This window comes from Heterocephalus glaber, unplaced genomic scaffold, assembly GCF_053883595.1.
Source record: "Heterocephalus glaber isolate CG9 unplaced genomic scaffold, H.glaber_assembly_v1.0 deba00001504, whole genome shotgun sequence".
NCBI lineage: Eukaryota > Metazoa > Chordata > Mammalia > Rodentia > Bathyergidae > Heterocephalus > Heterocephalus glaber.
In genome coordinates this window covers 69,125,220-69,151,944 of record NW_028258324.1, presented here as the reverse complement: position 1 = coordinate 69,151,944, position 26,725 = coordinate 69,125,220, and the positions used below count along the sequence as shown (strand labels likewise).

Sequence of the window (26,725 nt, the reverse complement as noted above, 5' to 3'; positions counted from 1 at the left end):
GGAGGAGACTGCAGACCTGAGGAACTCCTAAGGCCACTGCAACTGCCAAGGTCAGCAAGGACATCCTCACCTTTACAGCAGGACAAAGGGTTCCCAGAGAGTCCACTGGGCAGCGATTATAAACTCAGGGACATACACCAGGGAGAGGCTAGGAGGGCGGCCACTGTCACTCTCGTCACAGGCCCTGCTTCTGTGCTTGGTTCTGTCCTTACTGCTGTAGCTGAAAGCACATCACTTGGAAGGCCTGACCAGCCAAGGTGGCTAACACCCGTTTGTGCACCGCCAATGGCTCGGTTCTGCTCCTCCGTCACTGACGTTAAGTCTGCCCAGGGACTCAGAAAGGTGGGCTGGGTACAGGATGCATCAATTCCGCATAAAATACATTTGATGCTTTAATATTAAACCAAATACACGTATGATGGAATACACTGCTACAGATAAAAATAAATGCAATCTTTGTCAGCTAAATATTTAAAAAATAAATAAGGTTTTCGTTCTTTTTCCCTCTAAACGTTTTTTCTTTTGTCTTTCCCTACCCTGAAGTCTGGGGGTTAAACCCAGGGCCATGCCAGGCATACAGTCCACCACCCCAGCCGCAAAGACACAACTTTTGCATTCACAGAGCTCACATGGGCAGACACCACTTGAATTCCCAGGGGCACCCTGCTCCGAAGTGAATCTGGGTAGAGATATCTGAGGAACACTGACCTGCAGGATCTCTTTGCAGGACCCCTCAGAGGTGGACAGAATGGACGACCCTCTTCCCAAATGCCACCCTCAGCTTCCAGCCCGGCGGGAGGCAGGAACGCACAGCCTGGCTCTTCAGCGACCTCTACAACACCAGCTCTAAACCACCTCAGGGCTGGTCCCACACCACTGCTGGCCATGCCTCAAAGACATGCCCTGTGCACTGAATGCTGTTTGAACAATCCTCTACTATTTATCTTCCTCTACTATTTACCATCATCAAGCCCTGCAGCAGCGGTGAAAAGTTCACCTGCTACTGGGGACTCAAGTGCCATGGGTTACCTGTATCTACAGGAAGAGTTTGTGAGTGAGGAGAGGGTGGGGCAAAGAAACACTACCAATCAGAATAACTTCAGGGCACACCACGGCATGTGCAGATACGCTACCAGTCCAGCAGTCCCACACATCTGTGAGCCACCGCCAGTGCCAGGCACTGTCATACCAAGATGTTTAAGACGTAGTTCTTTGGGGTGAGGCAAGATCGGGGTAACCTCAGCTTCTGACATTTCAGCAGCCTGCTTCCAAGTCTGTGTATTATAACTCAGACTCTATTTATCAGGTAAAATAATGATGCATCTGTGTTTTCCATCTACTTCAGAAATGCCATGGGCAGTTCACATGGAGCTCACATGGAGCTTTAGGGTTAGAGAACTTTATATCCCAGCATCTACAGTCTTTTTATTGCATCAATAACACACACGCGCGCGCATGCCGTCATGAATAAGAAGAAACCTAGTCTAACAAGAAAGAAGTACCTGTGTGTGGGCTGGGGATTTAGCTCAGTGGTTCTACCACCTGCCTTGTAAGTACAAGGTCCTCAGTTCGATCCCTGGTACCAAAAAAAAAAAAAAAAAAGTACCTGTGTGATATATCAGAGAGACAAATCATTTGACAAACTTCTACACTTGATCTTAGCCAAAAGGCTGAGAAGCAATTGACCAACTTCTAAAAGGATGAAGAGATTTTTTTTTTTAAAGTTCCAGAAATTGAGGGATCAGCTCAGTGATAAAGTTCGTGTTCAGCATGCATGAGCCATGGAGTTTGATTCCAAGCATGCCCCTCCTCCTCAAAATATCCACTGAAGAATGATCGCTGTGGAAGCAATTTCTAGACCGAATGGGATCAGTGAACTAGACCAGAGGTTTCATTCCCTCAACTGTGAGGTAGCAAATTTGGCAAACTGAAGAAATGCATACAAGGAGTAATCTAAAAATATGATAGATGTTTGAATTTTCCAAAAATCTTATTATACTAAAAGACTTATTGCCAAGAACAATGGGGTAAGTGTGTTCAAAGCAAGTGGGAGTATTCTGAGGGAAATAATCATAATAAATGGCTTAATGTATTTTTTTATCACATCTTGTTAATCAAAGGTTTATGGCAATTTCTGTCAAATAAAAACATTAGTGTATCCTCATCCACTTTATTCACTAGAGCCAACACTATGTAACTTCTAGCTCTTCCCCAAAATCAAAACGACCATGAGAAGTAACGATTTGAATCAATTCAGGATATAGAGGCAGCCACGACAGCACAACTAAAGTTATTCACCCAAGAGGACTCCAGAAATGCTTCAGAAAGCAACGTAACTGATGGAATAAAGTGAGGAGGAGAATATTAAGAGGGATTAATGCCAGTGTGTCTTTTACTATAATAAATCTTTAAAATATAAACATTCACCATTATTTCTCACATCCCTGCTAAATGAGGGTACATTCAGAAGTTAATAAGCCACAAGTCTTACCTTCTGGAATTCAGACTTGGGCAGTGTTTCTCAAATTATTTTTCACTATATATCCCCTAATGAGTCCAATTAGATACAGTTTCCTGATTGCCCAAGAAATTTTAATATCAGATATATCTCTTTATATAGTATAGCCCTTTGGAAGGCTACAAATATTATAACATCTAAGATTTCATTCCCTCAGGAACCAATTCTCACCACTTTTGAGGTTGTATGACCCAAACAGAGAAATCACAGCCTAGGGAAGGTGTTCATACAACCCTCTTAACATGTGTAGAAGGAGATACAAACATGCATACATATCTATTTGTGAGTGTATATATCTATATAGGTCTATAGACATGGATATCTCTATCTATCCAAAAGGACAAGACAATTTGTTCTGTAAAGGACCAGAAAGGAAGTATTACAGGTTTTGTGGATTACACACTGCCTCTGGGGTGGTGGCTTGTTCTCCTTCTTCATGTTTGTCTCATCTGTGTATTATTAATGATCAGACCCAGTATCTTTGCACTAAGCTTCATCCCCAGCCCTTTTCCTTTTTTTTGTACCGGTTATCGACCTCGGGTCCTTGCTTTTCTTTTTTTTTTTTTTTTTTTAAAAGACAGGATCTTGCTTAATTGCCCATGCTGGGCTCAAACTTGCAATCCTTCTGCTTCAGCCTCCCAGAATGCTAGGATTACAGATGTGTACCACCACATCTAGCACAAATATCACTTGCTAATCATCTGTTTTGCTTCTTAAACAATTATATAATCAGAGCTTCAGATCAGATAACAAAGAAACTTAGCATTCTAGTTAACCTGTTGAGAGTTTAATCATAAAGCCAGGAAGGCAAGGCCCTTCCTTATCTGTCTGTCCATCCCCGTATCCTCAGTTCCTGGACAGGGCCCTAGTATTTAGAAATGAAAACAAAAACAAAACCTCACCCTCTTTTATCTCTGGGTTCTTAGTCCTTAGTGTTTAAGAGATCTCCTAATATATCTAAAATAATATATCTAAAACTACTGAAGGTAGATGGATTCTGAGCTCCCTTTCATCTGTGAAGTCATGATTCTACACCTCAACTTGCTTATTCCGGTGATACCCCATCAGCCACTGGAAAAACCCACTACAACACAGGGTGCTAGGCTACGTTTCTACAGAAACACAGTAAAACAGAAAAAGAACCTAAAATCTAGTTGAGAATAAAGTCCATTAACTGCCAAAATTAACACCAGCACAAAACTTCCAAAGGATTTTCAATGAATTGGATAAAGAACCTTAACTAGTTGTCTGAACTGGAGCCCACAAGGGCTAAAGGTACAGAAAAAACAAGCTGCATGGACTCGCTTAAACAATTCCCTCAGGGCAATGCCAGTTTGAGCCTCTTGGCCTGGGACGCAAGCCGAACTCATCACACACCTCAGCTCTGAAGCTGAACAAACTGCCAGGGTCACAGGACCGAGGCCACATCGACCAGAATTCTTCCCTGGGACTTTTCAAAATTCAGCTGGGGGAAAGAATCTTGTTTTCTCTCAAATCATAGCTGCAAAGCTGTCTAGGGATTGGCAGTGACTTTGGTCATGTCCTTTTCCAATGGAAGAAACCTATCTGCCCTAATAAAAAAATGAAGGGCTGGGGATTTAGCTCAGTGGTTTCGTCCCCTGCTGCGCAAGCACAAGGACCCAAGTCCGATCCCCCGTACCAAAAAAAAAAAAAAAAAATGATGCCAACACTGACAGAGATAAAAAGTGGAGAGAAATTGAGGGAGGGCAGACATACAATAGTATTTCAAGTCCCTGGCTCTGAATGCCCTGAAAATCCACTTTATTCTCACTCACCCTGCAGACTGGTTAAGTAAGCAAAAAGATTCTCTTTTGCTTAAGCGAGCCTATGCAAGTTGTAGTTACTGGCCACCGGGAATTTTAATGCATGGGCTGAGGAAGGTGTCTGACCTGAAAAGATAAAGTATGTCATCCTGGACAAAGTAGGCCAAAGGTAGCCAGCTCCTGGCTCACCCCGGCTTGTTCCTGCCCCTTCCTCCCCTCTAGTTTTCATCTGAGAAACTAAGTTAAACTCTTTGCTAGCAGGTGTGTTTGAATCCCTTGAACATGCAGACCTGATGTAATGTATTCTTTGCTCACTTTTGTTTTTAAATAGGAGACCCCAATGTCTCCAGATAAAATAATTTTATCCTGAGAGCCCCTTTACATCATATAGAGTAACCATCCCCAGAAACAAGTGTGAAGTAGTCTGGGCTTCCGGTTACATATAACAAAGACCTTTGAGGGATGAGTTAAGGATATAATCTCTTCAACTAGCCCATAGAAACTACAATAATCTGTAGAAAGAACTCTTCTAATGCAAGAAAATTATCAAAGAAATTTCACTTTCTCTCAACCCCAGCTACCACCCAATCACTCCTTGTCTTGCTGAGTTTGTATTACTATTTTCTTACCTTTCCTTATCATTTTGGTTGTTTTCTTCCTTATGAAACTAAATGAAGCTATTCATGTTAAATCTGCTTAATTCTACTAAAGCTACAAATACAAACAGTATGCAACTAAATTAATCACTGGCCACAAAGAAACCTGATGTTTGCCTTAATTTAAAACTCAAATAATTAATAATTAAGTAGCAGAATATTTGAAAACGTCACTTTAAAAAACTCAAGTTAGCCTTTTGGCTCTCTGAGCAGCACCATGGCGGTGGGCAAGAACAGCGCCTTACGAAAGGCGGCAAAAAGGGAGCCAAGAAGAAAGTGGTTGACCCTTTTCTAAAAAAGACTGGTATGACGTGACGGCACCGGCTACGTTCAACATAAGAAATATTGGAAAAACACAAGTCACCAGAACTCAAGGAACCAAAATTGCATCTGATGGGCTCACAGGTCATGTGTTTGAAGTGAGCCTTGCTGATCTGCAGAACGATGAAGTTGCCTTTAGAAAAATTCAAGCTAATTACGGAAGATGTTCAGGGCAAAAACTGCCTGACTTAACTTCCATGGTATGGATCTCACCCGTGACAAAATGTGTTCCATGGTCAAGAAATGGCAGACCATGATCGAAGCTTGGTCAAGACTACCGATGGTTATTTGCTTCATTTGTTCTGTGTTGGTTTTACTAAAAAATGGAACAATCAGATACGGAAGACCTCTTATGCTCAGCACCAACAGGTCCGCCAAATCCAGAAGAAGATGATGGAAATCATGACCTGAGAGGTGCAGACAAATGACTTGAAGGAAGTGGTAAATAAGTTGATTCCAGGCAGCATTGGGAAAGACATAGAAAAGGCTTGCCAGTCTATTTATCCTCTTCATGATGTCTTTGTCAGAAAAGTAAAAATGCTGAAGAAGCCCAAGTTTGAATTGGGAAAACTCATGGAGCTTCATGGTGAAGGTAGTAGCTCTGGAAAAGCTACTGGAGATGAGACTGGAGCTAAAGTTGAACGAGCTGATGGATATAAACCACCAGTCCAAGAGTCTGTTTGAAATCCAGATTTTTAATAGTGATAAATCAAATTCTATTTGTGATTAAAAAAAAAAAAACTCATGTTAAGACTTCATTTGAAAAGAAAGGAAACAATTACTCTCTAACCAAAGACTAAATAAAGGCAAACTGCCCACACTGTGTTTCTTTACTTTATTGTTAAAGACAATTTTGAATAATTCTAAAAGTCACTGTTTCATCACTGATATTTAAGGAAATTTAAAGCAAAAAAACTTTTCAAGCTGGGGATGTAACTCCATGGTACAGCACTCCCCTAGCATGTGCAAGGCCCTAGGTTTGATCCCCGGCACCATACAAATATTTTGCCATCAGAAACATAAGCTAGAGTACTTCTGGGAAAATAGCAGAGAGGCAAGCAGCAACAAACCAGCCTCTCTGAGATTCAGAATCCAGACACTGGAAAATACCATCTTGCGGAAGAAAAGAAGCGGGGAGGTGTTCCCCATGACCCAGGATCTGAAGGGAAAACTGAACCTACAGAGAGAGTGGAGAGACAGACCTCATCTAGAAAAAGGAAGGGGCAATCTGTACTTTCTCCCAGGTTCCTGGCTCCTGGCATGAGAAAAGAAGATAGAATCTACAGAGACACAGTGAAAGTGGGTGACTTGAGCAGCCTATAGGGACAAATGCACCAGTGGAACAGAGCATGGGATGCTGTGCATTACAACCAATGTTAACTCCAATCCAAGCAACTGCTGCTTAGTTGGATGCCATTTTAGGGAGGAGCCAAATTAACCCATGACACAGCGCAGCAGTGGGTTACCTTCATCTCAGGGCTCCCATTGTTAAAAACCCACAGTGACTGGGTGAGGGACAATCATGGGAGATGTCCACGGTCAGGGAGCTGTGGTCAGGTCAGAGAGACACCTAGAGTGTTATAAGGTAAATGACTCAGGACCCAACCCTATGACCAGAGGCCAGGATCAGCCTGAACTTCTGTGGATTTGCAAGTACCAGAACTGGCACTCCACCCTAACCCTACTGGGATTATCCAGCACAGATCTGTGGCCTGTGACTACCTGCTTTGTATACCAGCGAGAGCAGAGTTATGTCCTGAACTGGACACCATTACAAAACTGTAGAATCCAGAAGATAATCACAGGCTTAAAATTACAGAGAAACTTCTTTTTTCTTTGCTTTCAGGGGTTTTTGTTTTTTCCATGAGTGTAAACACATTTGGGGGGGGGGAGTTGTTTTGTTCTGTCCTTGTTTCTGTTTTTTCCTTCTTTCTTCCCCTCCTGTCATCTTTACCAGTTTCCCAAGGTTTGGGTAATCTTCCTTTGTCCTTCAGCCTTGCTTCTAATCTTTCTCTTCTTTTATTTCTCTTTTTTTTCTTTCTCTTATTCCTTTTAAATTTTCTCCCTATGGTAAAATCATTCTATTGAGTGGGCATTTACTGAATGTAATTCTATGATTTGTCTTAGATTTTATTACATAATTATAAATCCTGTACCTATGGCTAAAGATGGCAAATTAATAGTTATCGTACTTTGTCATTTTCGTCTGTGCTTGATGCTAGTGTTACTACTGATTGTACTACTTTAGCCAAGGTGACATAGTTGTTGTGATCAACTGATCTTCCTTGTATGCCCATACCTAGACTGTGTGGGGGTCATAAACAATACTATCGCCCAGTACTGAAGAACTGAGTGTTGAGCCAAACAGGCACCAACATTTCATCCTTAATAAACTGAAGAAGAGCACAAGGTCCCGAGTTCGACCCCCAGTACCAAAAAAATAAAATAAAATAAATGGAAGAAGCCGGGGATTTAGCTCAGTGGTTTCGCCACCTGCTGCGCAAGCACAAGGATCCGAGTTCAATTCCCAGTACCAAAAAAAAAAAAAATTGAAGAAGCAGGATTCTGGGACAGACTCAAAAGCCAAAAGGCAGCTACACTTAGAGGACATCTCTGAAAAGTAGTCATTTCCTTAAGAGGCTTCAATACTCGTAATAATGCTACCTATCATAAGCAATTTGTATGCCTCAATGCGGAAAACAAATACACGGACAAAAAAAAATAAAAAATGGGAAAACACGGAAGCAAGATGCAACCCATAACCCCCAACTCACCTAGGGCAAAATCAAGGAGGCACTGAGGTGGAAGAACTCAAAAGCCACATAGCTGAATCTTATGAAATGGTAGCAGCGTAAGTAACAAGATAAGTAAACAGAGATAATTAAACAGATATGACCATAATGAAAGAAATGGTTAGTGAATCTAGAGCAGCTACAGATTTTAAAAAATAGAGACGCTTGGGAAAGATATGGAAACCATGAATGTCCAACATAGAAAACTAGATCCCATAAAACAGAATCAAAGAGAAATCCAGGAAATTAAAAATTCTACTGGAAGTATACACAGCAGAATCAATCACTGTGAAAATAGAACATCAGATCCAGAAGAAAGGATTGTGGTTGGCAATCATCAAATGAAAGACCTCATAAAAATAGGAAGGGATCAGGCCAGGGACTTAGCTCAGTGGCACTGCACCTACCTTGCAAGCGCAAAGTTCTGAGTTTGATCCCCGGTACAAAATAAAAAATTGCAAGGGATCATGAAAAATCAATCCAATGGTTGCTAGATGATGTAAAGAGACTAATATAAGATTAATTAGAATCAATGAAGAATCATAAGATAACACAAAAGGCACAAAAAACCTGTTCTGAGAAGTTATAGCAGAAAACTTTCCAAGCATGAAAAAAGAATTTGAGATGCAGATAAGTGAGGTATGTAGAACTCCAAATAGTCATGATCAGAAAAAACTACACCAAGGCATATTAATAGTCAAGATTCCAGAAATTAACACATGAACAGCATAGTAAAAGCTGTTAGAAAAAAGAAACAAATTATCTATAAAGGAAAACCCATCAGAATCAGAGTAGACTTCTCAACACAAACTCCTAAGTTGAGGAGAGTTTAAAGTATTCCAAGCCCTAAAAGTAAACAACCTCCAACCCAGATTGATGTACCCCAGATTGAAAATTATCTTTCAAAATTGATAGAGAAATAAGATATTTCCATAACACCTAGAGAAATTCATGACCAACAAACCAGCACTCCATAAAGTTCTGAAAGATATTCTAGAAAAAGACAACAATTCCAAGAATCCCAATAGAATGAACTCGCATTAGAGGTGAACACGATCCAACAACATGCTGCATACAACATATTTAACTCAAAAAGAAATTCACAGACTGAAAATCAAAGGATGGAAAACAATACCCCATGCAACAGGAACCTGGGGAAAAAAAAGCAAGGATAGCTATTCTATCTGCAGACAGTGGATTTCAACCCAAGACTGATCAGAAGAGATAAAGAAGGTCATTACATACTTGTTAAGGGAACAATCCAAGAAGAAGAGTAACAGTCATAAATATATATGCACCAAATACCGGCATACCCAACTACATAAAACAAACACTAATGGATATGAAAAATCAGATAAGCACTAATACATTTGTAATGGGGAACCCTCAATACCCCACTGTCACAAACAAGACAGATCAACTAGACAAAAAAACAAAACAAAACAAAGAAATATGAGCACTGAACCAAACCTTTGAACAAATTGACTTAGTAGATAGCTAGCGTTTCATTTCACTACAAAGCACACATTCTTCTCAGCAGTACATGGGACTTTCTCCAAAACAGACCACTCATACTCGCTCATAGAACATGCTTAAGTAAATGCAAAGGAATTGAAATTATCCCATTCATATTATCAGATAGTGCAATGAAATTGGAAATCAATGGCAAAACAAACCAGAAAAACTACATAAACACATGGAAATTAAATAACACCCTCCTGAACAACTAATGAGCCATAGATGAAATTTAAAAAAAAATTGGTTTCTACAATTAAATGATGATGCCATCACAACATACCAGCACTTACGGAATGCAATGAAAGCAATCCTATGAGGGAAATTTATCACAGTGAATTCCATCAGAAAAACAGAACAAGCTCAAATAAATAACCTAATGTTGAACCTCCAGGTTCTAGAAAAAGAAGAGCAAGTTAAACCCAAGCTGTGTACAAGGGAAGAAATTATAAAGATCAGAGCAGAAATTAATGCAACTGAGATTTAGAAAAGAATTAATGAATCAAAGAGATGGATGGGCCAGGGATTTAGCTCAGCAGTTCCATCGCCTGGCTTGAAAGCAGAAGGTCCTGAGGTCGATCCCCGGTACCAAAACAAAAAAGAGAGAGAGAGAGAGAGAGAGAGAGAGAGATGGTTCTTTGAAAGATTAAGTAAAATACACAAACCCCTAGATAGCCTATCAAAAAAAGGAAAGACAAGACCCAAATCCATGCAATTAGAAATGAAAAGGATGAAATCACAACAGATCCTGCAGAAATCTAGAAGATCACCCATATCTACTTTGAGAACCTATGCTCTAATAAGATGGAAAATGGATAGGCAGAACCAATATATTGAAAATGGCGATACTGACATAACTGTTACACATATTTAATACAATCCCAATCAAAATACCAATAGTATATCTCACAGAACTGGAAAAAACAATTCTAAAATTCATACATAACCAGAAGAGAACTAGAACGGCAAAAGCAATTCTGGAAAACAAAAGCAAGGTGAGAGGCATCACAATCCCTGACTTGAAATTACTCTATGAAGCTACTATGAGAAAAACAGTATGGCGGGCCAGGGATTTAGCTCAGTGGTTCCACCGCCTACCTTGCAAGCCCAAGGTCCCAAGTTCAATCCCCGGTACCAAAAAAGAAAAACAAAAACAAAAACAAAAAAACCAGCATGTACTGGCAAAACAAAACAAAACAAAAAAAACAAACAGACTTAACAATCAATGGAACAGAATAGAAGAGGTAGAAACAACTCTAAGCACACTCAGCTACCTTATCTTTGACAAAGAGGCCAAACACTTTCACTGGAAGAAGGCTTCTTTAATAAATGATGCTGGAAAACTGGCTTTCTACATGCCAAAAATTGAACCTAGACACGTATCTCTCTCACCATGCACTGAACTAAAATTGAAATGGATCAAAGATCTAAATATTAAAACAAAGAATCAGCTGGAAGAGAGAATAGGTAAAATTTCTGAAGACACAGGTGTAGTCAAAGACTTTATGAACAGAACCTTGATCCCACAGGAAATATTACCAAGAATTTACAACTGGGATCACATCAAATTAAAAAGCTTTTGCTTTAAAAAGCAAAAGAAACTACCAACAGAGTGAAGAGACAACCTACAGAATGGGAAAATTTTTTACCAGCTATTCCTCAAAGGACTAACATCTAGAATGTATAAAGAACTAAAAAAACAAAACACACACCCTCACATAAATTTAAAGACCTAATCCAAAAATGGGCATCACAAACAAAGACACTTCTCAGATGGAGAAGTACAAACAACAAATAAATACACGAAAAAATGCTCAACATCACTGGTCATTGGTCATCACTGGTCACTGGAGAAATGCAAATTAAAACAATGCTGAGATTCCATCTCCCCCCAAAAGAAGGGCTATCAATGAGAAATCAACCAACAACACATGCTGGTGAGGCTGTGAGGAAAAAGGAACCCTTCTCCATTGCTGGTGGGAGCATAAACTGGTTCAACTACTACGGAAATCAGTATGAAGATTCCTCAAAACACCAAAACTAGAGGTTCTATTTGACCCAGGTGTTACCCTTCCAGGTATCTTCCCAAAAGAGTTAAAAGCATCATACCACAGCTGCACACCCATGTTTACAGCAGCACAATTTGTAATAGCTAAATCTTGGAAACACCCCAGATGACCATCAACAGATGAATGGATAAAGAAGATGCAGCTTTTATATTCAATAGAACAGTACTCTGCCATAAAGAAGGGTAAACTGGAGACAGTTGTAGGAAAACTGATGCACCTCAAAACCATAATCTTAAGTGAAATAAATCTGACACACAAGTTTAAATATCACATTGTTTCTCTTGTGTGAGAAACACAAAGGGTAAATAAGGAGCAAAATGGAAGAGAGACACTGGAAAGTAGGAAGAACATGTTCAAATGGGAAGGGGAACAAAGAAGGGGCAAGTGAGGGAAGGCAAAAGGAAAAAACAAGAACAGAAGGGAAAAAAATGGAAACAAAGCCTTTGTAAATGGGGAGGGAAGAAAGTGTGAAGGAAAGGGACGGGTGGGAAAAAATAATCAAGATATGTTATGTACAGGTACAAAAGCCCTATGATGAATGTGATCAATATGTATGATAAATATGTACTAGTAATAAAAATAAAGATTTTTTGAAAAGAAACATAAGCTAATTTAAAGTCCATCTCCACAATTCTAAAACAGCATCAGTTTCTAGGATACCTGAAAAATAAGTACACAAAGGGATCAAGAAATAAACCAAACTGCATTTTCTTCTTCTAACTTTGATAAAAGACATTAAAAAAAAAAAGACCTTTTCTTCCTGTTACACAATATCAGTCATACATTTTTTAAAGTATAATATTAAGATCTAGGAGACATTACCACAGATTTTACAGAATTTAAAAGGATATAGAAAGCATATTACAAAAATCTTTTTTGAAATAAATTTGACAACTTCTAAGAAGTACCTTGGAAGACAAATTAATGAAACTAACTCTGGAGGAAATATAAAATTTGAATAGCACCTATTAAAGAAAGTATATTCCTAGCTTGAAAACCTACCTATATGACAACAGCAGGCTCATATACATTTTAACTGATAAATTATAACAAACAAAGCAGAAAAAAGAAGGAACACTTCTCCCCTCATTTTAGGAACTCAACATTGTGCTAATCCTAAAACTGGATAAAGATAATAAAAGAAAAAAGTATGAACATAGACAGAAATTTGTTTAACAAAGCAAACTATTAGAAGTCAGATCTGGCAGTATGTAGAAAGTGGTTCTGTTATAGTGATGGCAGTGTTGGTTCAGCATTGGAAGATCCACCCCTAAAAGTCATCATTTTAACAGAGGAAAGGAAAAAGCCATATGATCCTGTCACTAGTTGGAGAAAGAGTATTGGACTAAATTCTACAGCTGTTCATGGTAAAAGCTATCAGGAGACTGGAAGTAGAACAGAAACTTCTCAACAAATTAAAGACATGTACTCCATACTTCAGCAAGAACGCCTTATATGAATGGAGAAGATACAATGCTTTCTCCTTAAGGTGGGGAACAAGGGCAGATATACTTACTCTTTATCTGTCCATTAAACTTTGAAACCTAGTCCCCACCAAAATAGTCTGGCAGTAAAATGACACAACTAGGATAGGATTGGCATGGCAGAAGCAAAACCTTTATATGTAGATGAAATGATCATCTACAGAGAAAATACTAAGAAATCTCTAGGAACCCCTAGAACTTGTACTTGAATTTAGCAGGATTAGAAAACACAAGGTATATATAAAAATTCGGGTCTGTGTACACTTGCTATAAATGAAGAATTGGATATTGAAATTTCAAAGTTACGTAGGAGTACAAAGGACCCAGAAAAGCTAAAAACAAAAACAAAAACAAAGTGTTGGAAGACGTTTAGTACCTAATTTTAAGGCTTCTTCTAAAGCTACAGTAATCAAGGCAGTGTTGGTGTAAGAAAGATATATAGATCATTGGAATAAAACAGAGAATCTAGAAATAGAACCACACATACATGGTCCACTGAGTTTTGAGAGATTATTTAACATTAGCATTTTATAGAATATAAACTCAATTCAAGAGCCAAGGAACAGATAGGGAATTGGGAGGGGTAGGGGAAGGGAAAAAAGGGAAAGGAAAAAATATGAGAAGAGGAAAAAAAACGGAAACAAGGTCTTTGCAAATAGGGAAGGGTGGAAGGATGAAGGGAGGGCAAGGGAAGGGGGAAAAAAATAAGAACCAAGAGACTCATGTAATGGTACAAGATCCCAATGATGAATGTAACTGTATTTTATACCGAAAATGTACCAATAAAGTTAATGAGGAAAAAAAAAAGAAAATTTTTAAAAAAAGGACATAAAGAAATTCCTTGAGAAACTGTCATGAAAATGAAGAAGGTAAAAGTTTCTCATTTTTCAACTCAACAAAATTCAACAAGTACCTTTGGGCAGGTCCTCTGTGCCCCACGTGGGTACCAGCTGTTAACACACAGATAAAGACTTCAAATCCCTCCCGCAAGGTGTGCATCCAGTGAGCTAACATCACCTGGAGGGCCCATCTTTCCTAGGACCCATATGCTCACCAGGAGGATTATAAAAGTAGGAAGAAAAGAGAGACAACCACGGAATGCTTTTAAAAAAATTGTGATTTTAAGTGCACTCAGGTACCCTAACTACCCATTAAGAGCTTATACTGTAGTATCATATAACCGATTCTTTCCAAACATTTCTACAGAAAGAAAATATATTACAACAGAGATGTTAGGGGCTGGGGATCTAGCTCAGTGGTGCCGTCGCCTGCCTCGAAAGCTCAAGGTCCTGAGTTTGATCCCTGGTACCCCCCCCCAAAAAAAACCAGATGTTAGTTCCAGGGACATGCTCCCATGTTCTTAATTCCTCTTCTCTTCTCCTATCAGAGCTGTGCTCAGTCAGATGGAGGGGAGGAGAAGGAATACAAACTTTACCTAAAAAACACTAAGTTATAGGAGATGCAGAAGAGTGTAACAATGATGAGTAGACTGACTTTGTATCAAGTCCAGTGCAACATCGGGCAAGCTTTTTTACCTCACAGTGTAGGGATTTCCACAGGCAAGAAAGTAACCTAAGGCCTATGGATTCTGTGGGTTCTCTGATTCTACAGAAAAACTTAAAGAGTATTACTATGTTTCTTAATCACTTTTTTCCTTTAATCCAGTGTGAATTACCAAACATACTAGAGCTTTTAAAAATTGTTTCTAAAGAATTGAAGTGTTCTTAAGACAATGAGATCTCCAGAGGTGGAAAAATATCACTGAGATTAAATAGGCAATAATTTTTCCTCCAGCGATACATTTATTTGACAAGTGCCTTAGAACTTCTAGAGCAGAATACCTGTATAACCTGAGTCACAGCTTAATCTGAGTCACTGCGCACTTGTGGTTACTTTGCAGGAATAATACTATCAATGCATACCAGGCTCCATATCAACAGGGCATAACTGCCAAGCCAAAGCTACAATAGTTTGGCCCAAACAATACTTTGGTTACTGAGCAACATACAGTTGTCATCAAGATCCTTGACTGACAGTGCATTCTGGGTCAAAATACACACTAGGTTCCAGGAAAGACACCAACAACGCTCCAAACACCATCCACTCTCTGCTCTTTCCCAACAGCCCAGATCACAGACATAGCTCTCTCTCTTCCTCGGTAAGGATTTGAAGAGTGAGAAACACACTCCCCTGCTCTTTCCCCCAGCTGCCCTCTTCTCGGCTTAGGTATCTGCTTTCCACTCCAGGGGCCGGAAGGGCAGACAGAACTCTTCATTTGCCTCACCAATCAACATTTCAACTACTTAATTTTGTGGACAGCTTCTTCTGCTGGGCCTAGTGAAACCCAGGTAAGCGCCTCAGTCCCTACGATGTGAGTGAGGAGGATTCCCGCTCACACTGCAGGAAAGGAGGCAGAAACCCAGGACAGTGTCCCGCCAGGACCACACCAGCAGTAAGGCACACAGCCAGGTTGGACCAGGTCTTCTGGACCGAGCTCAGTGCTCTTTCTGACACACCATTTGCCCACACTCTCACAAGCCTGTGCCAATTTGGCTACCCCGAAAAAGAACATCTGAAGGTCCTCTCTTAAAAAGCAGCCTACAATTTAACAAGTGTGCTGGTGCTTTCAACTCTCCATCTTTATTCAGCTGATAAGCAGAACTTCGAAGGAACAAGAGCCAGAAAGAGAAATCAGGGATCAGGCCCATTTAAAAGTGCTTTTCAAAAATACAAACACCCTGTTCTCACCACTGCAACAATGCTCTAGTCTCAGGGCCTTTTCCCACCTCCACGCCGACATCTACTGAGGGACAAGCTACGCACCTAAGACTTCCTTGAACCTTTTCAGACTGAGGTGCTCCAAATCTTTCCTGTCCAAATTCTCAGAGAACAAAGAAAGAGTATTAATGAATATTTGTTACATAATACATTCAGGAAACCATGTTCCTAAGACACAGTATATGCATTTTTCCTCAACACTGAGACCCCTGAGGGTAATCCTAGGGTGTACATGATATTCACACCTATTTTTATTGGACTTGGAGCATAGCTTTATTATTTTAAATAACCGTGGAGGTTTATAATTATTGTATTGTTGATTTTATGACATTTATTGGTCTCATCTATGATTTGTAAGATGCCAAGGCCTTGATCGGGAAGTTAACACCCAAGTATGACACTGCTTCTGTGGGAAAATACCGCTGGCTTTGAAACAGCTGGTTTTATAGGGGTGTTTTTACAAATGCAAGGCCATGAAAAGGAACTGTCTATTCAATAAAACTCTGGTTGAGCAAAATGTAACAACTGTGTTTTTCCTTATGGGATTTTTAGGAGGAACACGTTGCGAAGAGGAGAATGTGGAGTACATTCCAAATTTCTGCCCTACTTCTCCATCAGCAGCTTTCAGTTTCTAGCTGAACGTGATTATCAGCTATGCTACACCCTACACCGGCAGAATCAGAGTATCTGAGGCTGGACTCAGGTACTGAGTCCTGAGTGTTGTTTTGGTTTGGTTTTTGGCAGTATTAGAGAATGAACCCAGGGTCTTCTCACTCAGTTACATTTGCAGCCCTTCATTTAGTTTTGTGTTTTTCTGAGACAGGGTCTTGCTAAGGCATTAAATTTCCTGGGCTGGGCTCAAACTTCTGATCTTGCCTCAGCCTTCCAGAGTGCTGGGATTACAGAAATGTGCCCCCAAGCCAGGCTACCAGATTCTTTAAAAAGTACCCCTTGTATTTATGATACGCATCCAGGGTTGAGAACAACTGTTCCGTATCAATGGCTTTCAAACGTGAGTGTGCGTCAGAATCCCAGGAAAGCCTCATTAAAACACAGACCGCTGGCCACATCTGGCTATCTGATTCTGTAGGTCTGGGAGCGGAGAACAACTCCTACCCCTGACATGTCCCCAGGAGGTGCTGATGCTGTTCTCCACGTGGAGAACCATTGTCCTACACATTCTCTAGTCGGACAACATTAATAATTACTCTAAATTAATTTTATTTAAAAAGATTAGACTCAACTGCTCCTCATTAAGGAGTCCTAAGATTTCAGGAAGGTTTTCAACAGTGTGGGACAAAGAAAAGAATTTTCTAGAAGCTGAACTATCAATTAAAACAGGTAACTTAGTTTATCAGAATCTGGGGTGGCCTGAGAATTTTCATTACCGAAGTTAAGCCAGAATAAAATGAGACACAATTCAGCTCTCAATAAGCACTTCCCATACACTGGCTGGTGGGAAATGTTAGTGGACACACACCACAGGTGAGGCATTCGTCCCTTCCTAGAGGAGTGAACAAGCTCTGACACAGGGCCATGCACACAAATAACTACACGGCCGGGTGGAGGAAAGAAACCCTGAGATCTGGACCGAGGGAGGCTTCACTCAGGACAAGCCTTCCGGTTCTCCGTCTACAACAAACTCTCCAACAGCAGTGCAAATGCCTGCCTGCCCCAGAGCGCATCTGACCTCGTCCCCCAGTGCTAGTGGAGTGATGGCAGGTTCTGTGGTTCCCCCACCACTGTACATTTTATAATAATTAGCTTCGCACAGCGGGGGCACGTCCTATGACGAAAAGATGCCAGCCTAATGCACCCTGTGGCAGGGATGGGCAGAGACAGAGGTCAGGTTCTGACCATGTCTTCTGCTCTCTAAGGAGCATCCCCAGTTAGAAGCTGTTTTTTCAAATTAATTTTATTGGTACATTTTAGATAAACATAATGATAAACGCGCATCATAGGGAACTTGTACCTGTACTTAATACATCTTCATTCCTTCCCCCCACTCCTCTCCCCTCCCTTCAGCCGCTCCTCCTCTCCATGTTTACAAAAGCTTTGCTTCCACTTTACGTCCTATTATCTTTTTCCCCCTCCCTTCCATTCCCCATCCCTCTTCCCTTGTTCCCCTTCTCATTTGAACATTTTCTTCCCATTTCCCAATATCTATTATACATTTTGGTCTTTATTTGCCCTTTCGGTTTCTCACACCAGAAAAACAACACGATATTTAAACATGTGAGTCCAATTTATTTCACTTAAGAATATGGTCGCAAGGTGCATCCATTTTCCTACAAATGTCTCAAGTTTATCCTTCTTTATGGCACAGTAGTACTTCTCTGTATAAAAAAAAACATCTTCTTTATCCATTTGTTGGTTGATGGGCATTTGGGCTGTTTCCAAGATTTAGCTATTATAAAATGTGCTGCTATAAATATGGATGTGCATCCATCGCTGTGGGATGATGATTTTAATTCTTTCGGGGAGATAACAAGAAAGGGAATAGCTAGGTCAAAGGGAACCTCTAGTTTTAATTTTGGGGGGGGGGGCGGTACTGGGGATCAAACTCGGGACCTTGTGCTTGCGAGGCAGGTGGTGGAACCACTGAGCTAAATCCCCGGCCCTAGTTTTAATTTTTTTGAGAAATCTCCACACTGATTCCCACAGTGGTTGTGCTAGTCTACACTCCCACCAACAGAGCAGAAGAGTTCCTTTCTCCCCACAGCCCCGCCAGCACTTGTTACTGGTAGATTTAGAAGTGTTCTTGACTAGGGTCACAGTAACACAAGAAGCTGGTGTTGCACTGGAAGAGTGAGAAGCAGCAGTTTTCTGTGTTTTTGGAGGCAGTAACAAGAGGCCCCTCATGGCACAGGATCTTACTTCATGCAGGGACTGAACACTTGCTCTGTGCCCTACTCTGACTCCCACCCAATACCTCAAATTCATCAGTAAGTCTCAAGAACAGTTTTAGATTATTCAGACATTATCTGACAATCCAACTGAGGAAACTGAATCCTGGCAGTCGGTGAACTTCAAAATCCAAAGCCACATCACCAACTAGGTAGCATGTCCTTCTTATCCCAAACTAAAGCACTGGCAACACAGTTTAGGTCTCTAAAATCCGGGACAGAAAATAAATATCCAAAATAAGGGGGCTGGGAGACTAGCTCAGTGGTTCCACCGCCTGCCTCTCAAGCACAAGGTCCTGAGTTCGATCCCCAGGACCAAAAAAGAAAAAAAGAAAAAAGAGCTTGTTTCAAGATGAGAGCACCCACAAATACGTCTTTGTTATTAGAAGCAGTGAAATTAATGTAGAAGTTAAAGGCTAATGGTAGGCTCTGGAGTGCTAATGCAGTCGAGATCACAGACTGCAGGCTCCGGAGCTCCCCGGGGCAGCCTCTTCTGCCCCACAGCCTGAGAGGATACAGGCGACCCTCCTGTTTCTGACGAATGTTTGCTAGAGTCAATTTCAGAGGTTATCCACAACACTTCCTTGAAAACCAAAATGAATTTAGGGCTGGGGATTTAGCGCAGTGGTTCCACTGCCTGCCTCGCAAGCTCAAGGTCCCCAGTTTGATCCCCTGGTACCCAAAACAAAAAAACTAAAATGAACTTAAATTTTACCCTTTAAAGGGTACAGACCACACACTAGCCCCAAATTAAAATTAAAGTACTACTGGTTGTTGGATTCCTCTTGGTGAATACTTCCCAAACAAAAGTACTGAAAAAAGGAAATACTTTCATTTTATTAAACCGTGAGTATTCTGGGGCTGGGGATAATAGCTCAGGGGCACACCACCTGCCTAGTAAGTGCAAGGCCTTGAGTTCGATACCCGGAAAAAAAACAAAACAAAACTATGAGTATTTTGATCTAAATTGTATTTATATTTCTGTCAAATGAATATTGGATTGCCGTAATTTAGATTGAACTCTCTTTTGAATGAACAGATCCACAGCCACTTTCTGTCATAAAAAGCACTGAAGGTATCATCCTACCTTCTTTCAGGATAGGCCAGTACCTGGGTATTACATATTTGTGTCTCGAGCTCAAGTGGCAGGGTGCTTGCCTAGATGTGCAGTTCAATACCTAGCACCACACATACAAATAAAAGGATGGATGGATAATTAATGTGCATCTCAAGGCCATCAGAAATCTAAAATTCTACTTACAATAAGACAGAATAGGAATGTACTCTGCCTATCTTTTTTTAAAATTAGTGCATGTTTACAGTACATACAGTATATAGTTATCTTGGGGAACAGGTACATGTGCATAGTATAGCTTGATTCTTTTTTTTTTGGTGCCGGGGATCGAACTCAGGTCCTTGAGCTTGCGCAGCAGGCAGCAAAACCACTGAGCTAAATCCCCGGCCCTATAGCTTGATTCTTTTAATCTCCTCCCCCTCTCTCCTACCTCCTCTAATTCCTCCTTCCCCACTTTCATTCTTAATAATCTTAGTTCTTGTTTATGCCATACAATGTTTACAATCATTAAGGTCACTATGTTCCTATACATGGCATATCTTTATTCTACTTGTTTCCCCTCTCCTCTTCCCTCACCCTTGTTCTCCATCCAGGACTCTTTTGGGTACCGGGGATTGAACTCGTGTCCTTGTGCTTACACAGCAGGCGGTGAAACCACTGAGCTAAATCCCCGGCCCATGGACTCTGATTTCTTTGCAAGACATCCATCCCCTTGTCTCCTTCTAGCCATCCTTTACTATGCTCTTTGTTTGTACTTTGTCTTACCCAAACCTGGGATACCACACAGTATTTAAGCTATTATCTGGTTTATTTCACTCAACACTGTATATTCCAGGTGCATCCATTTTCTTACAAATGTCTCAAATTTGTCCTTGTTTATAGTCAAGTAGTATTCTGTTATATATAGATACCACAATTTCCTTATTCAATTGTCTGTGGATAGGTATAGAGGCTGCTTCCTGGATTTAGGTATTATGAATTGTGCTGCTATAAACACTGGTATACATGTATTTCTGTAGTATAATGTCTTAAGCTCTTTGAGTATGGTACCTACCAGGGGATAGCTGGGTCATAAAGAATTTCTAACTTCAGTTCTTTGAGAAATCTCCGTAATGATTTCTACCACAGTTATACGAATTTGCATTCCCATCAACAATGTAGGAGGGTTCTTTTTTCACTACAGCCTCGCCAGCATGTTATTTTTTGATCTTGCTGACTGCCATTCTTTCTAGAGTAAAATGGAATCTTAGCACTGTTTTAATTTGCATTTCTCTAATGGCCAGGGATGTTGCAGTTTTTCATATATTTGTTGGCTATTTGTACTTCTTCATGTGTGAAATGTCTATCCATTTCTCTTGCCCATTTCTTATGTCCTTTAGTTCTAGATATTAGTCCTCTGTCCTCTGAGGAGTAGCTGGCAAAAAAACATTTTCACATTCTGTAGGTTGTCTGTTCACTCAACTGATTCCTTTGCTGTATAGGAACTTAACTGGATCTAATGCCCACTTGTTGATTCCTGCTGTTGTTTCTGCAACCATGGTTTCTATTCAGAAAATCCTTTCCTACAGGTAGGACTTCAAGTGTTTTACTTATGTCCTCTAAAAGGAGGGAAGCAGTGCTTATTGGGAATCAATGTAACAAGACCACAGGAAGGAAATGCAAACCACTCAAGAGAATCAGCAACCTAAACATGCTGTGGAAGTATTTATTTAAAACTCATATGTTAACCAGGTATGGTGGCATACACCTTTAATCCCAGAACTCTGGAAGGCTAAAACAGGAAAATCACAAATTCGAACCCAGCCTAGGCAAGATCCTGTCTCAAAGTTTAAAAAGGGATAAGGATCTAGCTCAGTGCAAAGGCTCTGGGTTCAATCTCCAGTACTAACCAAAACCAAACAACAACAACAAACTCTCTTGTTAAATACAAATCATTTTCTCTACTCAATGAGAATATCTGGCAGGATTGGTTTTTTAGCAACATTTTGTTAGTTCACTCGGGTTCCAAATTTAATAGAAAGCAATACAAAATCTTTTAAATGTGTGCATTTAAACATCCTACTAATCACTGGTCTTCCTCTTACCACAATGAGTTTCAATCCATGAAGCCCCAGTGTATTTAACTCTAACTCTAACCTCATGTCAGGAAGTGAACAGCATCTACCAAATTCAGAGAAACAGAGGAGAGAGGACTGCGATCCTCTCAAGGAGGAAAGACACCTGAGCCTCCCAGGACCCAGGACCCAGGCTCACGGACACACCTGGTGTCTCTGTCTCAGGAGGAATCATCAGTCCTCGAGCTCAGAAGCATTTCGATGTCCAGGAAACACATGGATGCTTCCAAAGGCTGACAACCACACAGAGCCCCCGAGGCCAGTGAGGGACGCTCAGGAGTGGTCCCAGCCAGAGCTCTGGGGGAAGGCCTGGTGCCGAGGTGGACACACAGAAGCAGGAAGTGAGGAAGCCTAGGAAAGAGGCACTGTACACCAAGTCGGAAACATTCTCTTCTACCCTACATGCTGCTTTTAATTTGAAAAGCAAACTGAGGGGCAAATTAAGGAAGAAAAAATGGAAACTGTTGAGACCTTAGCAGGTCACCGGAGCTGGCTCAGCCCACCAGATGGCTTCTGATTTTCCCTGCTCCCTCTTGCCCCAGGCTGGGATTATACCAAGAAAAGTCACTGAAAAACATGAGGAAAAAATACAAGTCTTTGAGTGCAGTTCCACAGGCAGTCAAACTATTAAAAAACAAACAATATGGGGGCTGGGGGTTTAGCTCAGTGGTTTCGCCGCCTGCTGCACAAGCGCAAGGACCCGAGTTCGATCCCCGGTACCAAAAAAAAATAAAAAATAGGTATAGAAGTATAGATGACATATGGTCCCCAGAGCTCAGCAGACTGCTTGTTCCTGCTTACCTTTCTCCTCCCACCAGGAGAGCACAAATATCTGAAATAAATCTTAACCTCAGTCTCTTCACTGAGGGCACATAGGATGGTTTTTCTTAACTCTCTAATGCAGAAAAAAAAAAATTTTAAATATAGCCATTGGACTCTATTGTGAAAAAACTTAGATTTTTTAAAAGAGATGTGGATAAAATATTACTTAGGATATACTCCTCTGACTGACTAGACTATATAAGCTGTGCAAAAAAATTTAATATTATATTTACCCCTAGTGGTTTTTTTAATGAAAAAAGCAACTATCTTTCCTAGAGAGCAGGCAATCCTAAGGGACTCTAACATTCTCTAAGTCTCAATCTATACATGTTCAAAAGGAAAACATCTAAAATAATTTTCCATTTTACATAACTCAAGTTATCAGAACATTTAAGAAAAAAAGGTTAAATGGGTTATGGGAATATGTAATGCAAACAAAACAAGCACTGAAATTCAATAAAAATTTTTAAATACAACTATTAATATACTATACTTGACTGAAGTCAAAACAATTTAGGATATCCTACAGGCAGAGTTGAAAGGTTTTCATGAGTTTAGCAAAATACTCACACAAAAGAAATCATTCAACATCAACATGGATATGCTTGAATCAAAAAAATACAAAAAAGCTATCAAATGTCCTATACTGCTAGAAATATTTGCAGTGTATAATAAAGGTAGATATTAAGATCTGCATGCCTGATGCTGTGGATTTTTAGTGGGGGAGAGAACTGGGAATATATCAAAGTGACCACTGCATTCTGTTTCAGAAAGACTTACTCATATTTGGTATAGTAAATGGCATATTTCTTAGAAAACCAATGATTTTAAAGAAGAGTAAATATATTTTCCTTTTGTAGACCATGGCTAACCACAGTATGGCACAATTCTGGAGAATCAGACCTCACCCAGTTACAAAAATAGCCAAAAGGATTCCTGCTGCTGGCAGAAAAGTAACAAACATTCTTATTGATACTAGAAAAGTAGTGTGTTAAAATTTTCAATTAGGCATAAAAAAATCAGCTCTTTCAGATAAGACGGAATAATTAAATAGCATTTTTCTAAAAGGTGACAGAGTTGAAATCATTCTTCAGAGAGAGGTAAAAAGAAAAGGAAAAAATTTATTTGAAGCTGAAAGCTAAAAAACATGACCCAGCTAAGGTACTCAACACCCTGGTTCTCTAACCTGTGAAGCAGGAATACCAAGGCTCAGCTGTCCCTGCCTTACAAGATGTTGTGGAAATTCAATAGACTATAAAAAGATTCGGTAATCTATAATTGTTACTCCTGTCGTTTAGGAGAAAATTCCAGTTTTACTCAAAAGGGGGCTAAGTGTGAATATTACTAATGTAAAGGGATTCTCACTTGTCAGTAAAAGCCCCAAAGGAAGTAAGTTATCTCTCTTCCTGGTTGGCTTAAACACCAAGATGGCTCCCAAAGATCCCTCCATCATGACATTCACCTTCTTGAGGAAATCTTCCCGAAGAATGGGCTGCACAGTGTCTTGTGTCTAACAAACAAAATGAGGCTGACAAACAAAATGACAGCACACAACTCAGTGACTGGTCATACCCTGCTCTCTTAGCTTACTTGCTGTGAGGGAAGCCTGCTGTCCTGCCATGCGAAGACCCAGGAAGACGTGCATGCTGTGAGGAACTGAGGCCTCCAGCTAACAACCACAGGGGCGAGCTGCTGGGAGCCCTGCCAGCCCCAGCTGAGCCTTCAGATGACTGCACCCCAGCTGGCAGCTTGCCTGCAATGTCCCAAAAGATGCTGAGCCAGAGAAACCCAGCTCAACTGCTGCTATATTCCTGACCCTCAGAAAACATGTAAGAGAATAAACGTTTATTTTAAATCACTAATTTTGGGTCATGTGTACACAGCAACAGATCACTAATTCAGAGTATCTGACAGCATCTTGCTTTGCAATTAACATTTAAGATGAGCTACTTCCTTGATTATGAACTACTGTATCCAGTAGTAAACAGTACTGTTGTACTTGTCTGGCTTTTCCATAGTAACCTTAGATTCTGTCCATTTAATTTACTACAGGTTGAGCATCCCTAATTCAAAAATCGGCAGTGTGAAGTGCTCCAAAATCTGAAACTTTCTGAGCACAGACATGACATCACCAGTGGAAAATTCAGAACAGGGATGGTGCCACACACTTGTAATCCCAGCACTCTGGCAGGATGAGGCAGGATGATTCCAGGTTTAAGCCACCCTGAGTGACTTAGCAGCTGTTTAGTGATACCCTCACCTCTCAAAATTAAAAAAATTTTAAAAGGCTGAGGATGTAGCTCAATGCAAAGCCCCTGGGTTCAATCTCAGTACTGAAACAGGGGGTGGGGGGGAGTCTTCACACTTAAAATCCTAATGAATAGATTTTAGAGCAAACCCTTTCAATGCCTAGTTCCCTCCTAAGGCTTGAAAAGAAGGAAAAGAATTTTTAAAATATGAAAAAGTGACTTAGTAATGATCTTAGTATAGCTTCAATATTAGTTAGTGCGTTCAAAAATTATTTAATGAGCAGCAATTTCAGGGCATTCAAAATGCAGCTGTGAGCTGGATGAGAAGGTGCATACCTATAATCCCAGTTGTTCAGGAGGCTGAGCCAGGAGGATAAGTTTAAGTGTAGTCTGGGCAATTTAGCAAGATCCTGTCTGAAAAGATAAAATAAAGGGCTGAAGATGTAGCTCAGAGGTAGAGTGCCTGCTTAGCATGTATGAAGCCCTGAGTTAAGTAATTCCCCAGTTCAAGGAAGGACTGGGGGGAAACAAAGATATAGCTATGGAAAAAAAAAATAAGGCCCAGTTTTCAGGAATTTCAAGTTTGTAAAGTTCAAAAGACCCAACCCCAAAACTGGAGTTGGCTACTTTGGTGGAACCATCTGGATCCATCACAAACAAAGTCCTGAACCCCTAGACTGGCATTGGCCGCCCTACCATGCCTTCCCAGAGACGATTCCCTTGCTCTGGCTCTCGAACGCGCATGCTTCCCTCACCACTACAAAGTGATTGCTAATAAGCCACCCCACTGCACATGTGAGGTACAGAATAAGAACATACATTTTTTAAATGCTAATTCTAACTGCCAGGGTAGTTTTAATTTTGTTTTTTAAAAAGGTCCTTGAGGCAACTGGCAGTTTTTCTTTAGTTTGGCCTTAATGAGCATTCCCTGTACCCAAGACCTAGAAGCAGAATCTATATGGCACTGTATTTCCTCAACTTAAATACAAGAAAGTGCAATGTAACCAAAATGCTTTTCAAGCATTTGTAAAAGGACTGTTCTTCACCACTGAACTTCCCTACCGGTACACTCTGCTTTTAAAACCACTTGCCTTGGGCCAGGGATTTAGCTCAGTGGTTCTGGCGCTTGCCTTGCAAGAGCAAGGTACCAAGTTCGATCCCCGGTACCGAAAAAAAAAAACAACTACTTGCCTTATTTAGATGCGTAACAGACAGAATAACTCAAATTCTTATTTTAGAAAGTGCTTGCCAGACATACAAAAATCATACTTTCTTAGAAAGTGGCTTAAAACATAATCTATGTTGGCTTGGTGTTTAATTGGAAAGAATATAACTTAGATTGATACAGAAACATGTTCTTTTCCCTTATGTGAAAATAGAAGCTTATTTTTTCCCATGACCGTGTCTTATAAAATACTATATAAACTTCTCTGACTGTCATACATTCAGTATATGTACAGTCTAATTTAAAAGAAGCATATAAAAATATAGGGTACTCGGGCCGGGGATTTAGCTCAGTAGTTCCGCTGCCTGCCTTGCAAGTGCAAGGACCTGAGTTTGATCCCCAGTACCAAAACAAATATATAGGGTACTTCTTTATAATGGAGAAAATACAATTACCCCATAAAACTAGATGAAGGAT

At 40.3% G+C, this 26,725-nt stretch overlaps 1 protein-coding gene and 1 pseudogene across 5 annotated transcripts in view; one reads left to right on the top strand and one right to left on the bottom strand.

Annotated features, from left to right (window-relative positions):
* The window catches only part of Igf2bp2 (insulin like growth factor 2 mRNA binding protein 2), a 147,594-nt gene that overhangs the window by 107,543 nt on the left and 13,326 nt on the right, over positions 1–26,725 (bottom strand). For 3 of the 5 annotated variants that reach the window (XM_087186733.1, XM_087186737.1, XM_087186741.1), the window contains exon 3: positions 25,420–25,497. The exons of the other annotated variants lie outside the window; for them this stretch is intronic. In XM_087186733.1, the coding sequence (XP_087042859.1) occupies positions 25,420–25,497 (78 nt within the window). The remainder of the gene's footprint in view (positions 1–25,419; positions 25,498–26,725) is intronic. 5 annotated transcript variants of the gene reach the window in all.
* Positions 286–5,978, top strand: LOC147825416 (small ribosomal subunit protein eS1 pseudogene; annotated as a pseudogene).